The sequence below is a fragment of the Phragmites australis genome, chromosome 16 (genome assembly GCF_958298935.1).
Source record: "Phragmites australis chromosome 16, lpPhrAust1.1, whole genome shotgun sequence".
Taxonomy (NCBI): Eukaryota; Viridiplantae; Streptophyta; class Magnoliopsida; order Poales; family Poaceae; genus Phragmites; species Phragmites australis.
This window is the reverse complement of record NC_084936.1, coordinates 23,094,251-23,111,776: the sequence shown is the minus strand read 5'-3', so window position 1 is coordinate 23,111,776 and position 17,526 is coordinate 23,094,251. Positions and strand designations below refer to the sequence as shown.

Below are 17,526 nucleotides of genomic sequence, written 5' to 3'. Positions count from 1 at the left end.
AGAGAATTTCTTTTAATTTGATCTTCCTCCTTCTGTACTTAGTAATATAAGACTAAAAGATACATATCCATTTTTATTTTGTTAGGTTTTTAAAATTTATTTAAAATTCTAATAGGAGCACCAGATATGTTTAGCTCCAAAGTCCAAATAGATTTCATATTCCTTCCGTGAGGACCAGATCGACCAACCGCCCTCTTCTGCACACGCAAGTGCGAGACACCAATGGAACTTCGGAGGTGTGTGTGTCAGATTAAATGACAACAAAATTATTTGAAAAAAAGTGCGAATACAATAATATAGTACGATACCTTACTCGAATGCACACATCAATATATTTTAGTCAAAGCAACTACTGCTGCTAATCATTTGTTGGTGTCTTCCCTTTGCGTTTGTATCTGATTTGAACTTAAAAAAGAGCCGGCCACAAGACTAGCATGAGAAAGCAACAAATTGCACAATTATATGGATAAAATTTTGGTACAAATCAGTAAATAGGTGCAAACAACGAATGTCGTGTCCGTCTAATCTCAATATGAAAGCTATGATTGATCCCATCATCCTATCAGTGAAGGATTATTTCGTGACATTTTATAGCCGCATAGAGGATTTTTTGCAAATCTACCCCTCTACTGGTGGTATCAACCGTAAACTTGGAATGCGGATCAGACATATGACATTTGTTATTTACACATCTACACCAATTAATTAGTTTGTATAAAAGATTTCGTACAATTATAGTTGCCTCTGGCCATGCACCTCCCATTCTAATTCTCCTTCACCTTCTTATCCGTGCCCAATGATTTACAGACTACAGAGGCATCCAACAGTGCCCTTTTAGATTATTCTCTAACCTCCGCTAACCCAGATTAATATGCTTAAAGAGCTCTACTACACACTAATCTAGGATTGGATCTTGGAAGGGTGGTTAAGGGATAGCTTGGTCAAACATAAAATATCACGTCCATGTTTGCCAACTAGTAGGGAATTTGGACATTTGGTTCCAATTCCCATGAAAGACACGCATATCAACGTTGCAATCATGGGAGGATCAGACAACAACAAACTAATGCCTCAACTAAACCTCGGATTTAAAAAGAAAGGATACTTTAGATGCACTGGACAAAAATCACCGGACATGTTTCGATCGTTTTTTTTAGTTTCATCTTGAGCCCATCGGTGATTAGAAAATGAACACTTGAGCAGGAAAGGGATCGATGATTTGGACCAGGGGCGGATCCACCGTGGGAGTTGGAGGGTCCCCTACCCCTGTGCGCATCTGCGAGTCTCCTTCAATTTTTTGTGCATAGAAGAGGAAGAACAAGAGAAGGAAGAAGACGAAGGAGATCCGCCACAGATTTGGACTGCTGACGAGTCCATTCACGCTGGCAGAAAAAGCTCACGATCTGCAGGTCCGTCACACGAACTGGGCAGGCGCTAGTTCAGCAGGAGGTCAGAGCCTCGGCGGTAGGCCGAATCTCGCTTTGCTCTGTCCACGTCGACACGCGCGTCCTTTCTGGAGGACCGGATCGAGGAAGAACCCAACCCACCGCCGATCGGCGTCGGGCAGAGCGCAAGTGACCGGCGGGGACGACAGGCCAATTCGGCCGGCCTTGTTCGTCGGGGACGGGACGCACGGCGTTTTGCCGTGGACTTCGACGCTGCGTGCTGTACGTTGCGCGCGCGCGTCAGAGAGCGTCGTTGGTGCACCGAGTTACTGACTTTTTTAGGCGCGGAGACGACGCGAGTAGCTAGCACGGCAATTTTTTTCCAAGAAGGAACTCAAAGAAGTGAGAACGTTTGTGACCGACTCGTCGCTACGTAGAGCTGAACGAGTCGCTGGTTCAGTGGTACGTAGAGGTAGAGCACAGTTCACTTGTACATAGCATGAACTAGCTTTGCTCGGCACTCCTGGCAATTCGACGTACATTTGCACTAGCTAGCTAGGCCTCGATATAATGAAGAATGGGCAGTGGGGATGCAGGTCCGCCTCCCAACTTGATCTGCAGGCCATAAGGTAAGGACTCGGACCAGGCTAGCTAGGGCAATGGTGGTCATGCCTGGTTCGTGCGGTGCGGTGGCCATCGATCTTTTTGTCAAACACTAATTCAATTCTCGAGCCATCACGTCTTGTGTGTACGTACAGCTAGCACCGTTGTACTACCCCATTATCTGGCCATTGTTACCGAACTGATGATGGATGATTCACAAACTGTTTTTCAGGCCCGCCCGCCGTAGTACATTCAAGGTTTCAAATTTTGATTCAAGTCCGATTACAATCCCTGGCGATTTCTTCGATATTTGTGGTTTTCGATAGTAATTCGGTGGAATTTGGTACAAATCGATCGAATTTTGTTAAATTTTTATTTTTTTTGAATTTTGAATTTAAATTTAACTGAAAACTAATCGATTTCTGAATATGAATCACAGTAAATTGATCGGTAACTGTGAATATCGAGCTGTTACCGACGTATTTTTGAAAGCCTGATTAGATGTACATACTATTTTTTTAAGGAAATGCACACTCAACGTTGCAGTACGTCCTTTCACCTGCAGCAGTGTGTCGCAACCAACCGACACATATCTGCCCATATTTCGTCAGAAGAAACGAAAGATCACGGTGGAGAACAGCGAAAGGGTACAACGAGAGGGATCTCTGCAATATACTAGCACTGTAGCACGATCTCTTTTGATCCCTGCTGCGTGCCGCCGAAATCGCACGTTGCAGGCTCGGATATACTACTCGTCATCACGGTACGGCACACGGGATGGGCAAACAATGTGCGTGACGTGCATGTGTCAGTTGACAAGTGAGCAGTACAGGCCAGTGGGTGCTATTGCATGTGGTATTCATCCATATCCGGGAACTACTGGAGAAACTAGAATTCGATGATAATCAGTTGTAGTGAAAGTTTTTATATTTTTTTATTTTAAATGTATTTTTAATAAATAATTATTAGTGACGAGTTACGATTCGTCACTTATGAAATTGTGATAAGTTATAATCGTGATTCGTCACTTATGAGGTAATAGCTGATGGGTCGTAACAGTGAACTCGTCATTAATAACTGAATATAATTAATAAATTGTAACAGTAACCTGTCACTCATGACTGATGAACGTTTCACGTTTTTTATATGAAAAAAGTTAAAAAAAAAATATTTTTCAACCGAGCCATACCAACACAAGGGCTCATCGCACATGTACCATAAGCCATTCAATTTTTCAAACTGTTTTTCAGTCTACGTTCTGTAGGCCTCGAACCTATGATCTCCCCTCGCATGTAGCTCCGTTACCACCTCACCTATCACATAGTTGTGATATACATCAGATATTTTGTCATTTCAACCTGTTTTGCCGAAGGTCATAGGTGATGAGTCAGAATCGTGACCCATCAGCTATGACTGATTAATGATAGGTTAGAACCATGACCCGTCACTAATGATTAAATTTTAGTGATGGGTCATAATCTTAACCTGTCATTAATGATTGATTTTGTCAAATTTCATCGAGGGTTATAATTTACATATAAATTTTTCTTCATCCAAATTTGTATAAATATTTTATGAATTTCTGAATATCTCATCCAAACGATCGCAATTTGATAGGTGATCCGGAGTGCATTCGGTAAAATGGATACAAATTTTGCATATATACTCTGATTTTGACGTTTTTATGACTATACGGACATCTATAGAAAAAAACTACATCTGTTTCTCTCGGACTTTATCAGGTTTGGCAAATTTTTTGAGGCCAAATTTGGCTCGGAAGATTGAGTCCTCGCCCCCATAAAGTTTTTGCACTATTTTTGGAACACGTGTTTGTGTTCATAGCCACCACTTCTTACATCAAAATTGAGTAGAAATGTACAATGATTTCTATTCTAATGCTACCGAGGTGAGAAAACATAAGAGAAAAATAATAGAAAAATAAAAATAATTTTTTCAATTGGTCATTAGTGAATATAGAATAACTTGGCCGGCTATTTCCTCTACAAAGCCTCGTGGTGATTCTGTTAAAGTTAAAACTATTAACTTTGGAGTTGTTAAATACTCTCGCTGTATTGCAATATGTATTCCTTTTCTCAAACAGTTTTCATGAGCAATCACCTAGAGGCACCAAAAGATCTAATAATGCATCTCTTCCATCACAATTTTTTTCTCCTTCTCTTTTGTTATGTTCTTGATTATGCTTATGTGTGAAAAATTTCTTACATTTTACGAACTTGGATTTAACAACTTGTTGGCTACATTGGCTCAAATACCTTCATATTTTGTTGCAATTAAATGCTCACTTGTCACATTTGTATTCTTATCACGATTGGGCTTTCAGGCTTTCCTCCTATTTCAACCATAAGTCATTGGTGATGGGTCGTAACAGTGACCCATCACCAATGAAGTCATTGGTGATAGGTCGTAACAGTGACTCATCACCAATAAAGTTATTGGTGCTGCACAAGAAAAATAAAAGAAAAATATCGTCATTAGTGATAGGTCACAACTTGACCAATCACTAATGACTGACCTAAGATGATCCGTCAGTGATGAGTTTATCATTAGTGACATGTTACAACCCGACCCATTACTAATGAGTGACCTAGGATGACCCGTCACTGATGAGTCGACATTAGTGACGGGTCACAACTTGACCTGTCGATGACCTGTTACTGATGAGTCATCATTAGTGACGTGTCGCAACTATGATTCGTCACTGTTATCATTAATAATGGGTCATGTTACGATCCGTTACTAATTTTGTGTCTCATTTATCCATTTTTCACGTGGTGAACACATACGAATTGAGGGCGCGCCAAGATGGCATGCATGCACTTAACTTCTCGGATTGGACATTTGCAAGGATCGGTGACATCCTAAGAGGGGGGGAGGGGGTGAATTAGGACACTTAGAACTAAACCGGCTCAAAGAATAACACAAGATAAACCTATATCAACTTCTATCTAAATGTGCTCTAAGTTTATCTAGCGTGTCTACTCTAGCGATTAAGGAAACTTGCAACCTATCTAGTAAGGTAAATTACAAGAATGTAAATGCGGAAGTGTAAAGAGGGTAGAGAGAACAAACTCGGCACAAGGATTTTTATCCCGTGGTTTCGATGGCATGAATGCCACCCCTAGTCCACGTTGGAGCTCCACAAAGGATATGCTCCCAATCGGCACCCGGTCACGGCCTTTGAGCCACCAAGTTACAAAGACAAGGCCTCTACCCGGATGAGCCACCAAACCACCAAGGCAAGGTCTCACCACTAGCCTCTCTTCCGGTTCCTCGCCGCCGTGATCACTTCGGAGCTTGAGCCACAAAGGCAAGGGTCTCCGCGTCTCCGCACAAATACCTTGCCGCCTCTCCACACCAAGTCGGAGGGTCAACAAGCTTACCGGCGAGTCACCAAGACTCCAAGGTGCCGGCGTACCAATTGGTACAAGTTAGGATCACTCCTTGATCCACTCTCTATGCAGCTATCAACTAGCTACACTCTCTCTAGGCCTACAAGCACTAATCACTCTCTAATGGAGTGCTTAATCGCCTTGGATTTGATCACTTAAGCACTTTGGTGGCTTGGATGTCTTCTCAAGTATACATGAACTTTTCTGGACTCCAACACCTTCAAATAACTGAGTGCAGGAGTATTTATAGCCTCAAACCCGCCAACTAGCCGTTGCCCCAACGGCTCAAAAAATTGTGAGCACGGGATAATCCTGTGATGATAGTAGTACAAGCACCGGATTATCCTGTGAGTACATCAGAGAAACTAGCCGTTGGAACCCACTCAAACTCAACTGTGAGCACCGGATTATCCTGTGATGAGTTAGTTAACACCGGACAAAAGCACCGGATTATCCTATGCCCATAAGTTCATTTTGGAGCTCTCTGCAAAAATTAGTCCGGTGAGTTCATTTTGTGAGCACCGGATTATCCTGTGAGGCACCGGACTTATGTTGATTTGAGCACCGGAGTTATGTTGATTTGAGCACCGGATATTCCTCTGAAGCATCGGAGTTATGTTGATTTTGAGCACCGGATTATCCTGTGAGGCAAATTTCAGCACAACTGTATTTTGGGCATAACTTTTCGCTCCGAACTCCGACTTTGATGATCTTAGGCTCTATTGAAAGCTTGTGAATAGATCTACAAGATTATACAAAAATCCATCCCATTTGATCACATCAAAATTCATTGTGAGCACCGGATAATCCGGTGAGGCAAATTTCAGCACAACTGCGTTTTGTATTCTGAGCATAACTTTTCGCTCCGAACTCCGATTTTGATGATCTTGGGCTCTATTGAAAGCTTGTGAAGAACTCTACAAAATTATACAGAAATCCAACCCATTTGATCACATCAAAATTCATGGAACAAGTCCAATTCATTCCTTTCTTTGTTTCGGCTTCGGTGACTTCTCTTTTGTTGCATCCATGAGACCTACTAAAGCATATACTTGACAAACATGTTAATCTTATTGACTATGTTGTCATTAATCACCAAAATCACATACATGCCCTTATGTAATTTAGGCAATCAACCTAAGGGCATGTTTCCTACAACATTTTGAAGTTCAAGGAATGATGCTATGAGGGGGAGCATGTTTGTTGAACTTTGATAATCTTATTATGAGACTTAGAAGTTCAAGTGTGCGCACGGCTAGTTGTGGGAGATCAGGGCTTGAAGTTTTCATGTAGGGGTGGAAACGGATCAGATATGGATCAAATAGTCTACTTTTCACATTGATATCCATATTTTAATACGAATACAATATTAATCTGAATATCCTCGAATGCGAATACGAATCGGATTGTTCGAATCTGAATCCGTATTAAGATATTTACTCGATCAGGTTGTTTGCAAATATCCTACACCTTTAACGAAAATAATTTTAATTTTGGTGCGCAAAAGATTCGTTCACATTTGGAATTAATGGAATTAATGAAATTTTGGAAATTAAAGAATTTTAATCTTAGGTTGGTTGTGACTTAGGTTGACAACTCGTCATGCAGGACAGCAGAGCATGGCCCGCTTGAATAACGAGCCAAATTGGACCGTGCCACTTTTGTGCGCATGTGGACCGTCTATTTGGCTAGCTTTGATACGTGGCCACTATCCTAACTCTAATTGTCACGAAATTGTGCTATTTAATAACGCACTAATAGCCATAACATCGTAATAATGATCTATCTTTTATATTATTTCCCTATAGATTCGTACGTAGATTTTTTTTAATGACTAAAATCTAAAAATTCCACCCTGCACGGGCGTCCTTACTGTATACGGTAAAGGAGTACTCTGTTTGTTGTTTCTTGCAGTGCAGCAGCAGAATCCAAGTTTGATGGGCCAAGCAGGGCCGCAGGCTTCTACGTGGCTGCTATCCTAACTCTAATTGTCACAAAATTGTGCTATTTAATAACGCACTAATAGCCATAACATCGTAATAATGATCTATCTTTTATATTATTTCCCTATAGATTCGTATGTAGATTTTTTTAATGACTAAAATCTAAAAATTCCACCCTGGACGGGCGTCCTTACCGTATACGGTCAGGGAGTACTCTGTTTGTTGTTTCTTGCAGTGCAGCAGCAGACGCATCCAAGTTTGATGGGCCAAGCAGGGCCGCAGGCTTCTTCCCCCTGCTGCCTTACTGGTAAATTTGGCCTGCAACCATCAGCAGGCCTCCTCCCCCTGCTGAGTGCTGCCCCATGATGGCTTCCAGGAAGGCTGGGCTACCTGTTGCTGTGCCCAAGGCCACCCACAGCTCCAAGCCCAAAGCCCACAAGATCCTCATTTCTCTCGACCACACGCCCACGGAGGCACGAGAGCACGGCCCAGCCATCCATCTACTTTGGCACGGGAATTCACCCCCACGACAAGGCACAAAACGGTAAACGTGTTCCGGAAAGCTCCCGAGCGGAAGCGATTCGAAGGCATCGGCGTTCGGCTGGCCCTCTCGCCCCGACGGCTTGCCGGTCTCGGTGGGGAGCGTGGTTCCATCCCACTGATGATCAGTATTACTGTAGCTAGTAGTTTATTTACTTTTTAGTCTATTTGTTAGGTTAATTTGTAGTTTTTTCAGTGGATTTAGGATATAATTACGGGTGCTTTTGTCCCTCCTTGATTTTTCCACTGAAGAGGAATCAGAAGGTTCTTTTATTCTCCAATCTACTGGTTTGTCGTGTTGGTTTCTGCGGTGCCGTTGTCTCTACTTCCTCCAAAAAGAGAAGTTATATCCTACCTTGTTTGACGAAATCGTCCGGTTCGTTCAACATTCTAATAACGCTACCGTTGGTGGCTAAAAAATTTTATTGACCTTCAATAGTCCTACCTTGTTGGTGGTGAACGTATCAGCATTGGCTCCTCCGATCCAGTTTGGCAGCGATATTCTGGGAAGCTTTGAGGTGTTGCTGATAGGGGCCTATGTACGTTTTGTTATGTAATTTTTAGATTTCTAGTTGTACTGTATTTTTTACGGATCTAATAAAGTCACCTGTTTCAAAAAAAAAAGCCACAAAATGGTCGTGTTCACTCCAACCGAACCGGCTGAACTAAATTCTTTGATCAAGACAAATGGTCTTCAACAGGTTCTAAACATCCCTGTACCTATAAACAATATTGTGAAATATAACGCATGCACACGGGAAAAAGCATATCATCCGAAAGAAAAATATATTTTTCCCCCGAGAGAACTAAAGCTTGAAAATCATATCATTACAATTGGCATAAAAGTAATTAAGTTCCAGAACCAACCAGCACTGGAGATTAATTACAACAAAGCATAGATAAATAACCCAATCTAATACACAATAAAAAGTAGGGGCTAGAAAAAAACAATTGTACTTACTTGACAATATAAGCTATAGCTCAAATAGGTATCTAGGAATAACTAAAATAAATAAAAGAAGGTAGTCTTTTGGTGTCTGCTCCATCTTCACCATGCATACATCAAACCTGGAATGTTTTCACCAAAAAAAAAAGATATAGATAATTTGTTTAGAGCAAAAGAGGAAACCAAAAAAAAAAAAAAGAACTGCTGGGTGTCTTACCACTTGTTGGTATGCACAAGGCATAACCGCACAACAACCTGGACCATGATCCTTCAAGCCAACAACAGGTGGTCATAGAAGTCCCACATATTGATCTCAGCTGCCACATCCTCGCTAACATCACCTTGTAAAAAGGCAGGAATATGCTTATTTTCCATCTCCTTGATGATATGCTGGTCTATTTTTATGCCAGCATCAGCAACAGACATATCCAAGGGAAGATTGGGCATGACAACACTGCTCCAAGTAGGAACAACTGCACCACCATTGCTTCCTATCATCGTTGATGGACCATCAAAAGCAGGATCATTGAACACTGGCATGCTAGCATGCCGTAAGATGGAGCATGTATTCAGGGCCCTGCTAGCCTCATTACCTAATCCATTAACCACTGAACCAAATGGAAGCCTGTTTTGAATAGGAAACACACCAATCTTCCCTGAGGTCTCACAAGGCACATGAGCCTTTGTCATAGGGAGTAAGCCCAAGGCCTCAGCAGGAATGAAGGTAGCACTGCTGCTACTGAAGTTCACCACCGAGAACAAATCATCATTTGAATTGTTTGTAAAGCCTGCGACTGGATTGGCGCTCAACTTCGTAGCAGGAACAAGCTCTGCTGGCTTTTGGTCTTCGGCATCGTACGCCCTAGCTGCATCTTCCGGTGTTCTGTACGTGCTCTTGCGCTCCCGTTTTGGTCTAACAATGGTAGCTTCATCGGTGTGGGTTGGTTTTTCGTTGATTATGGCATCTACATACAGATGTGTTAATGCTGTGTTAGAAAAAAATCATCTACAAAGAGGAAGATTCAAGCATAATATAGAAGAACAATAATTGTTTATGAATGCTAATGACTAGATAGACATGACTCTTGTCAGATGTTCGCACAAAGAAGTTTAAATTGGGAGCCTATGAAATTTATCTTTAGACATAGTCACGTTGACGTGGAGAAATTAGAGTGTAGAATGAGTCTAGTTCAAGTGCAATATTGCGTGAAAATTGTAACCAACTAAAGGTGCATGCCTGCAAGTTGAAGCATCGAAATACTTGTAGGTCATCATCAATGTATATATGCTTCTCATCATTGGATGTATTTGGTTACGCTCCAATTACAAAAGTGTATTGGAACATTAATAACGATGAATCACCACACAGAAGTTTTGGATGGAAATAATTCCTCGCAGGTTATGGTGAGAAATTGTGAAATTGTTTTATTCAATTATCTAAAATAAAAATTGGGAAATCCTCTAAATGTGAAATTTCTATAGGTTATGGTGAGAAATTTAGTGCAACTCTAGCTTGGTATTTAAGTAGCAACATGTCGTCAAGGGTTAGGATAAAATTCACAAAAGCATGCATTTATTCAAAACAAATTATCCTATTTGCACATATGGAATAAAAGCGTTTATAACTCTCATAGAAATGATAACATCGATTAAAGTAGCATTTACAATTTAATCTAGAACAAAGCAAGAAACTGTTATGTGTTGCAATTATTACTTCAAAATTGTAGGCTATACTTGGTTACAGAGCCGGATAGGCTCTCACAACATAGTCCATGTAGAGATGATTTGGTTTTCTTACTGAACAGACCAATTGCTTAGTCAGGTTAATCATTCCTCAATCCTAGATTGAGGGTGGCGTGACAATCCTCAATTCTTTGGCCCAACGCCCCAACCCAACTCAAATTTAGTTTGGCTTGCTTGGGCTAGACTTGGAAATTGAGGCTATAGCCCAACTTGACTAGGTTACGCTCATAAAGTTTTTTCTTTCGTTTTCATTTTAACTAAGTAGACAGGGTCCATAATTAATCAACTGGATATCTTGAAAATCAAACTGTGTTTACACATACCAAGAGAAAAGATAGTATTATGTTCTCCTACAAAGGTCCAATCAACCCTTTAACGACATGGGTGACCTAGAATTCCCCATGTCATTCCACCCAGATCACATCAAGAAAAAGCCAAAGTTTACGAGAAAATCCAACACAACCATCAATTGAACCAATCCCCCTTCCATTATGATCACACCAATTACAAATTGTTCCTAGAATTTCCCAACAAAAGATAAAATTCACCACCTTTACATGGAAAGTGTGCAAGCATATGCTAGCGATACATATAGAAGTACACAGCTTGAGTGAACCACTTACCTTCATTTGGAAAAACGACTCCAGTGTTCTCTTTGGACGGCCGCGAGACATCCATGAGACCATCCTTGAAGCGGCACAGCGCCATAAACTCATAGTGGCGCTCATCCTTCTCATCAAACGCCTTCGAGAATGCTTGGAATTCAGCTTCAAAGTCGTCATCATCGTCATCTAGCTTCCTCATCCTTCTTAGCCCCCATCCGTCGTGGTTCTCAATATCCTTTTGTTTTTTTTCTTCCGCGACGACATCTCTACAACCAGCTTAGATGTGATTGTTGATGCTGGTGGCCCGATGGTTAAGTCAAAAATGACCAAACCACGACACATCGCATGGAACTTGGTTTGACTCCTTGGAACTCTATGGAGGAGTGTGTTTTGTTGCTACCGGAGAAAGGAGTAGACGGGGTATTTATAGATCTCAAGGGGGAGAGTGGCCCACATTCAGGGCTCGTGTGCCTTCTACCCTAAGCTGTTAATGTCTTTCGTGGCTCATTCTTATATTATCATTTAACAATTTAGCATGTAATGCGATTACATATGTGATGATTAATGTTTCAAGTAAGTTAAGGCCAAGGGAGATTTCATAAGAGAGGAGTTCAATGATAGCATGTAAAGTGGCATATCTATTTTGCTGTTAGTATCTGTGCGCCCTTGATAACAAATGTGATTGGAAAAAATGTTGTAACAATATGCTATTTTTAAGAACTTTAATATGGTAACTTTCGAGGTTATAATAGTTGTTTATATTATTTGGGGGTGTATAGATGATATTCTTCGTGACATGTACATACACAAGGGCATTGGCGAGCGTTACCAAAGTTCTGACATAAAGGCGTTTCTAGAACCTTAGATGTGCTAGTAGCATGCGACGCATTGATTTTCTAAAAGGTTGGTAATTCAGCAAGAAGCAATGGAATAAGCGGTAAGGGCCACAGAGCATGTGATTTTGGGTGTTAATCACAAGAAGAGAAATGTGTGTTTGCACATTTTTTATTTACTAAAAGGTCCAAATGAAGGCTCTCGTGTCACAAATGTATTGTACCGGACGTTAATTCAAAAGAAATGAGGAGCACATGAGTGTTTTTTATTGGTTCACATTGTTTATTACATAATGGAATAAAAATTATCCCAACCGTTGGATCAATGAAGGATATAAAAAATGTTCATTATTACAACCTTACAACCATTGGCAGTTACATCACAAAGTAAAACAACTTCTCCTTTAAAACCGGCACAATGATGAAAGTCGGTCAAGCACACAGCCTATTATTACTAAACTTTTACCCATACTTAGCAAAGATTTCTATTATCATAGTCTCCAACATTTAGCATGCCACCTTTATGTGGTGGGGCTCTTCTTCCTCTGCAAAGAGCACTAGTCCAATGTGTACCCTTGAATAGCCCGTGTCTTGTCAAAAACATCCTTGCTACCCAACAAAGAGCACTAGTCCCGATCAAAATTTGGTACTAAAGATTTTAGTTTACCCCATTAAACCAATTTCTAAACATGCATATTAGAACACTTGTGGGGGTTGAATACCAAATGTAACTTGTACCGAACACCAAATGATTTTACCCAAGTGACAATCGAAAATCAAATGTTGTATTGATTCAACCACATCTCAAAAGTAAGTTCTAGTATTGCCTTTTAACTAAACTATCTTTGGTTCTCATTGCAGCGGTTTTGTTTTTAAGATTGTCAACAATTACTTAGCCTGAAATTACTTGAGATCCGATGGCAGATTATGGATTGTCCAATTGTACTTTGAACATGGTTTCTCATGTATGCCTGTGAGCGGGTGCAACATTTTGCATACGTATTGCATTTTCTTATATTTTTTCTAGAGTACATTTGACCGAGTTCCAATTCCTTCCAAGATAACCTGTGGGTTGGGCCATGTTTCTTTTTGTCCGCGTTGGTTGGCCTCATAGCCTAGTATAGTAGTACGACAGTACAAGTAGATGCCATCTTAAGCCATTAAACCGGCATTCTCTATATAGGAAAAAGTCTATTTTATCTTTCTAGGCTATTCCCCGAATCCAATTTTCCTCAAACTATAAAACTAGACATCTAGGCACCCTTTTAACTTTAAAAACCAGCCAAAATACCCCTTAAGTCCAATCAAAGACGGTTTTATCTGAGGTGGCAATGTCATGCCAATGGTATTGAAACATAGGTGGCCACATCACCGGTTTTGTAACCACTAACATCCGGGTCATCAAAATTAGCAATTACTAGAAAACAAAGGGACCCATGTATCATGGCCTTTCTTGTACCTCCCTTTTGAATGGTTTTGATACTTCAAGGATGTTCAGTGCCTGGTTTTTGAGTTGAAGGAAGGAAATCGAACTCCGGCAAGAGTTCAGGAAGGTCAGATAGACTTTTTCTCATAAGATATAATATGTTTTAGATAGGTATGTCCATGAAAAAGAAAGAACTACTTCAAGTGATGGGCCTGGGCACTGCTGGTGTCAATGACACTCGCAAGGTGAAGAAAAATGCTACAAGTCAAGTTTGGCCGAAACTTCATACTGTATTTGGATGTGTATTTATTTCTTTTTTAAACTTTGCGATGAATATGTTTGGATGTATTGATTAGTGCGATGAATATTTCATTAATATTATATATTTTTAAATATATAATCATAGAAAAAAAAAGAAAGATCAACAGTGGTTGTAGCATTGTGATACAGGAGGCAACGGTGGTGGCACCGACGCCAACGCTAGCCCACGGGTAGAGAGCGGGCGATGGACGAGGTTGATGGTAGGGTGAGAAAAATGAAGTGATTAACGAGACAACAGGCTATAGGTGTGGATCCAGCGACGGAGCGATGGGGCGCTGTAGAAGACGGCTAGAGGCCGGACGGGAGGGAGCATGCACGGAACAGAGTGTGACCAAGGAAGAAAAAAAGACAGGCGCCACACGATGCAGATCGACGATTGAAAATTGTCAACCGAACAAAACGGTATTTGGAGAGCCAACGCCCTCTTCAACAACAAATCGTACGAATTGATGTTAATAGCAGCATGTTCTGCGTAATCGCAAGCTCCGATATTTCTCGTCTGCACTCTGCACCAGCTCTGAACCTTTTGCCACCATTATCACGTCACGGTCATTGGTTCGCTTACGGCCACGCCTTTTGACAAAGCGCCGCTCTGCAGTCTGCACTCGTCTCCTCTCCGTAAGGTGAATTGAAAGCAGAATCCTACTCCAAGTACACACTTGCCCCACTCCTCGCTCACGCTCGAGCAGTCGAGCCTTCACACACACAATCCGGATCACTAAACGTCGATGTCACGATAACTTGCGACGCTAAGGACCATTGAATCACTGAATGGTACTGTACACGATTGTAGATGCACACGCATCATAAAACCGCTTGAAAACCCTTCCCATGGTACCACTGCAAAACCACATAACGGCGTGCTTTAGAAAAAGAAAAAAAGAGAGGAGGAGAAATGGAGAAGGCCAGAGAACCCTGAGCTCGAGTTCCAGGCTTCCAAGTATAGCTTACAGCTCTTCCATGATGTATACTACAAAAAAAAAAAAACCTTAATACTAATACCTTATGGACCTACGGTCCAAGGAGCAATATCTTAGAACACTGAGGCTGTGTTCACTTCACTTGATCAGCTCATCAGCTCCGGCTCGATCGGCGGTCGGGTTTGTTGTTGCTCACTGCAGTGGCGCCTGCACTGTCACGACGATCGGGCTGCTCACGGTGTGCCTCCCGTCGCTCCACGTCAGCGCGCCGCTCCTCACCTGCGAGCTACCCGGCTCCATCTTCTTGTTCTTGGTGGGCGCCACCGCGGCCTCCACCCGCACCGTGAAGCTCAGCTTCTGCCCGTCGCGGCGGAACGGCAGCTGCCTCGGCTGCACGGTCACGTTGCACCCCTCGGGGGCCCTGACCGTGGCGCGGTACACTGCACGCCCGCCGCCGACGTTGGTCGCCGTCCGAATGAAGTGGGTCTTCATCGTCGCCCTCGCGCCGTCCTCCGCGACGAACGTGGCGGACAGGGACGGGTAGTTGAGGTTGCCCGCGTGCCCCGCGCGGCGCGCGCCGCGGCAGTCCGCCTGGCGCCGCGTGATCGCGCGGATGTTCTGCTCGGTGTAGTTCAGGTTGCAGAGGAAGTTGACGTAGTCTGCGGGGGTGATGTCGTAGACGAGGCCAGGGTCCATGGCGCGCATCGGGTCGACGTGTCCGGCGCCGAAGTCGAACACGTCGGCCACGGCGCCGGTGGACTCGTCGACAATGGTGCCGTTGCTGTTGTCCTTGATGTAGGCCGTGGTCATGAGCGCCGACTTGATCGCGGCGGGGCTCCAGGTAGGGTGCGCGGCCTTGAGCAATGCGGCGAGGCCAGAGACGTGCGGGCAGGCCATGGACGTGCCTGAGAGGATGTTGAATTCGGTGCGGCGGTTGTCTGAGGGAATGCCGGCCGGACCGACGTCGCTGGGCCATGCGGCGAGGATGTTGAGGCCAGGGGCAATCAGGTCCGGTTTTAGTATCTCCGGGGATTGGGGGTTCGGGCCACGGGCCGAGAATGCGGCCACTACCGGCGCTGGGTGCACACCGAGGTGGGTGCCTTCGAACAGGATGGTGCCCGTGGCCGGCCTCTGTTTAGTGGATGACGCAATGTACTTACGGAGCTTCTCGCCGGCGGCTGCTCCGACGGCGGTTGCCGGCAGGACGTGGCAGTCGGCGACGAGGCCCTCGCCGTCGAACACCCCATTGGCCAGCACCATCCCGAAACCGCCAGCGCGGTGAACCACGTCGCCCTTGGCGGCGCGCGAGTTCACGCCGCGGTCGCACACCACGATCTTGCCGCGCACCGCGGCCGGGTCCAGCGATCCATCGAGGCACATCGACGCCGAGTAGCCGTCAGCCGCGGACGAGGACGCGCCGCCGCTTGCCCCGGCGTACACTAGCTCGTACATCATGCCGGATTCGAGCGCAGGACCCCCGTACACGCTCACGCCGTCGAACACTTGGCCATTGCCGAGCCGCACGTTGGCCGGGAAGGCGCGGTCCATGGACCCGGCTCCGACGGTGGCCATCCAGGGTGCCACATTGGTCACCGTGAGCCCACCGGGGCCGCCGTTGCCAGCCGAAGCCGACACAACGATCCCGGCCTCGGTCGCGCCGAACGCCCCAATGGCAATGGCGTCGAGGTAGTACGGCACGACCACGCCGCCAACGCTGAGCGAGATGACATCAACGCCGTCTGCGACGGCGGCGTCGAAGGCCGCGAGGATGTCGGAGTCGAAGCAGCCGCCCGCCCAGCACACCTTGTACGCCGCGAGGCGTGCCTTGGGCGCCATCCCTGCGGCCACGCCGCGCGCGTAGCCCAGCGTGGACGCCGGGAACACGTACCGCCCGGCGGCAATGGAGGCGGTGTGGGTCCCGTGGCCGTCGGTGTCAAGCGGCGACCTGACCTCAGCCGTCTCGTTCATGCGGCCGGAGGTGGCCTCGTAGCCCTTGGAGAAGAACCGCGCGCCGACGAGCTTACGGTTGCAGGAGTTGGGCGGGAACCCGGGCCCCGAAGCGCAGACCCCGCGCCACTTGGTTGGCACGGGGCCGAGCCCCCGGTCGTGGAAGCTGCGGTGGGCGGGCGAGATGCCGGTGTCTACGATGGCCATCACCAGGTCCGCCCCGAAGTCCGAGTCCGCGAGCAGCGCCGATGGCGGGGAGGACAACAGCCCAAGGAACCTCGGCGAGCGCGTGGTGGCGAGGTGCCGCACGCGCTCGGGCACCACGGCCGCCACCCCGGGCGCCGCAGCCAGCGCCGCCGCCGCGGCCGGCGACATCCGCGCGGAGAACCCGTGGAACGCGGCAGAGTAGGTGTGGATGAGCGGGCCGCCCTCCGGCCACCCCGCGCCGTCGCCGGCAGCCGCCAGCACCGCTGCCTCGTACCAGTGCGCGTGCGTCGGGTAAACCGACGGCTTCGCGTCGGCGTCCACCCGCACGATGTATGTCCGCACCCCTCCCTCTCCCCCACCGCCGCCAGCGGAGACGCCAGTCACAGCAGCAAGAACCACCAGCAGCAGCATCGGCAGCACCATCGCGCAAGGCCGGATCGGGCGGCGGAAGGACCGGTGGTGCGCAGCAGCGAAGGGGAAAGCGCAAAGCGAGCGAGCGGGTCAGTGCCTCGCTGCCTCCTCGGGTAAAGAAGACGGATGCTGGGGTGGGAGGTGGCCAGGGCAGATGCGGTGGTAACGTGGTGTTGCCGTGGTGCTGGTATACGGGGAGACGGGGAAGGAGTGGTGATACGGGCGGGCCGTGGCCAGGGAGGTGCGGCTGGACCGGACTGCGAGTCATCCCGGCGAGACGCGGAGC

General features: G+C 45.5%; 2 protein-coding genes across 2 annotated transcripts; both read right to left on the bottom strand.

The window, feature by feature from the left end:
- Positions 1–9,097: 9,097 nt before the first annotated feature.
- On the bottom strand, positions 9,098–11,374 carry LOC133895143 (uncharacterized). Its single transcript, XM_062335323.1, has 2 exons — positions 11,194–11,374; positions 9,098–9,792 (listed from the first exon to the last, which is right to left on the bottom strand). The coding sequence occupies exons 1-2, from the start codon at positions 11,372–11,374 to the stop codon at positions 9,098–9,100; spliced, it is 876 nt and encodes a 291-aa protein (XP_062191307.1).
- A 3,161-nt stretch (positions 11,375–14,535) lies between these two features.
- On the bottom strand, positions 14,536–17,526 carry LOC133894726 (subtilisin-like protease SBT1.5). The gene is made up of 2 exons (XM_062334886.1): positions 14,758–17,526; positions 14,536–14,595 (listed from the first exon to the last, which is right to left on the bottom strand). Exon 1 carries the CDS (start codon positions 17,250–17,252, stop codon positions 14,868–14,870), a length of 2,385 nt encoding a protein of 794 aa, XP_062190870.1. The 5' UTR covers positions 17,253–17,526; the 3' UTR covers positions 14,536–14,595; positions 14,758–14,867.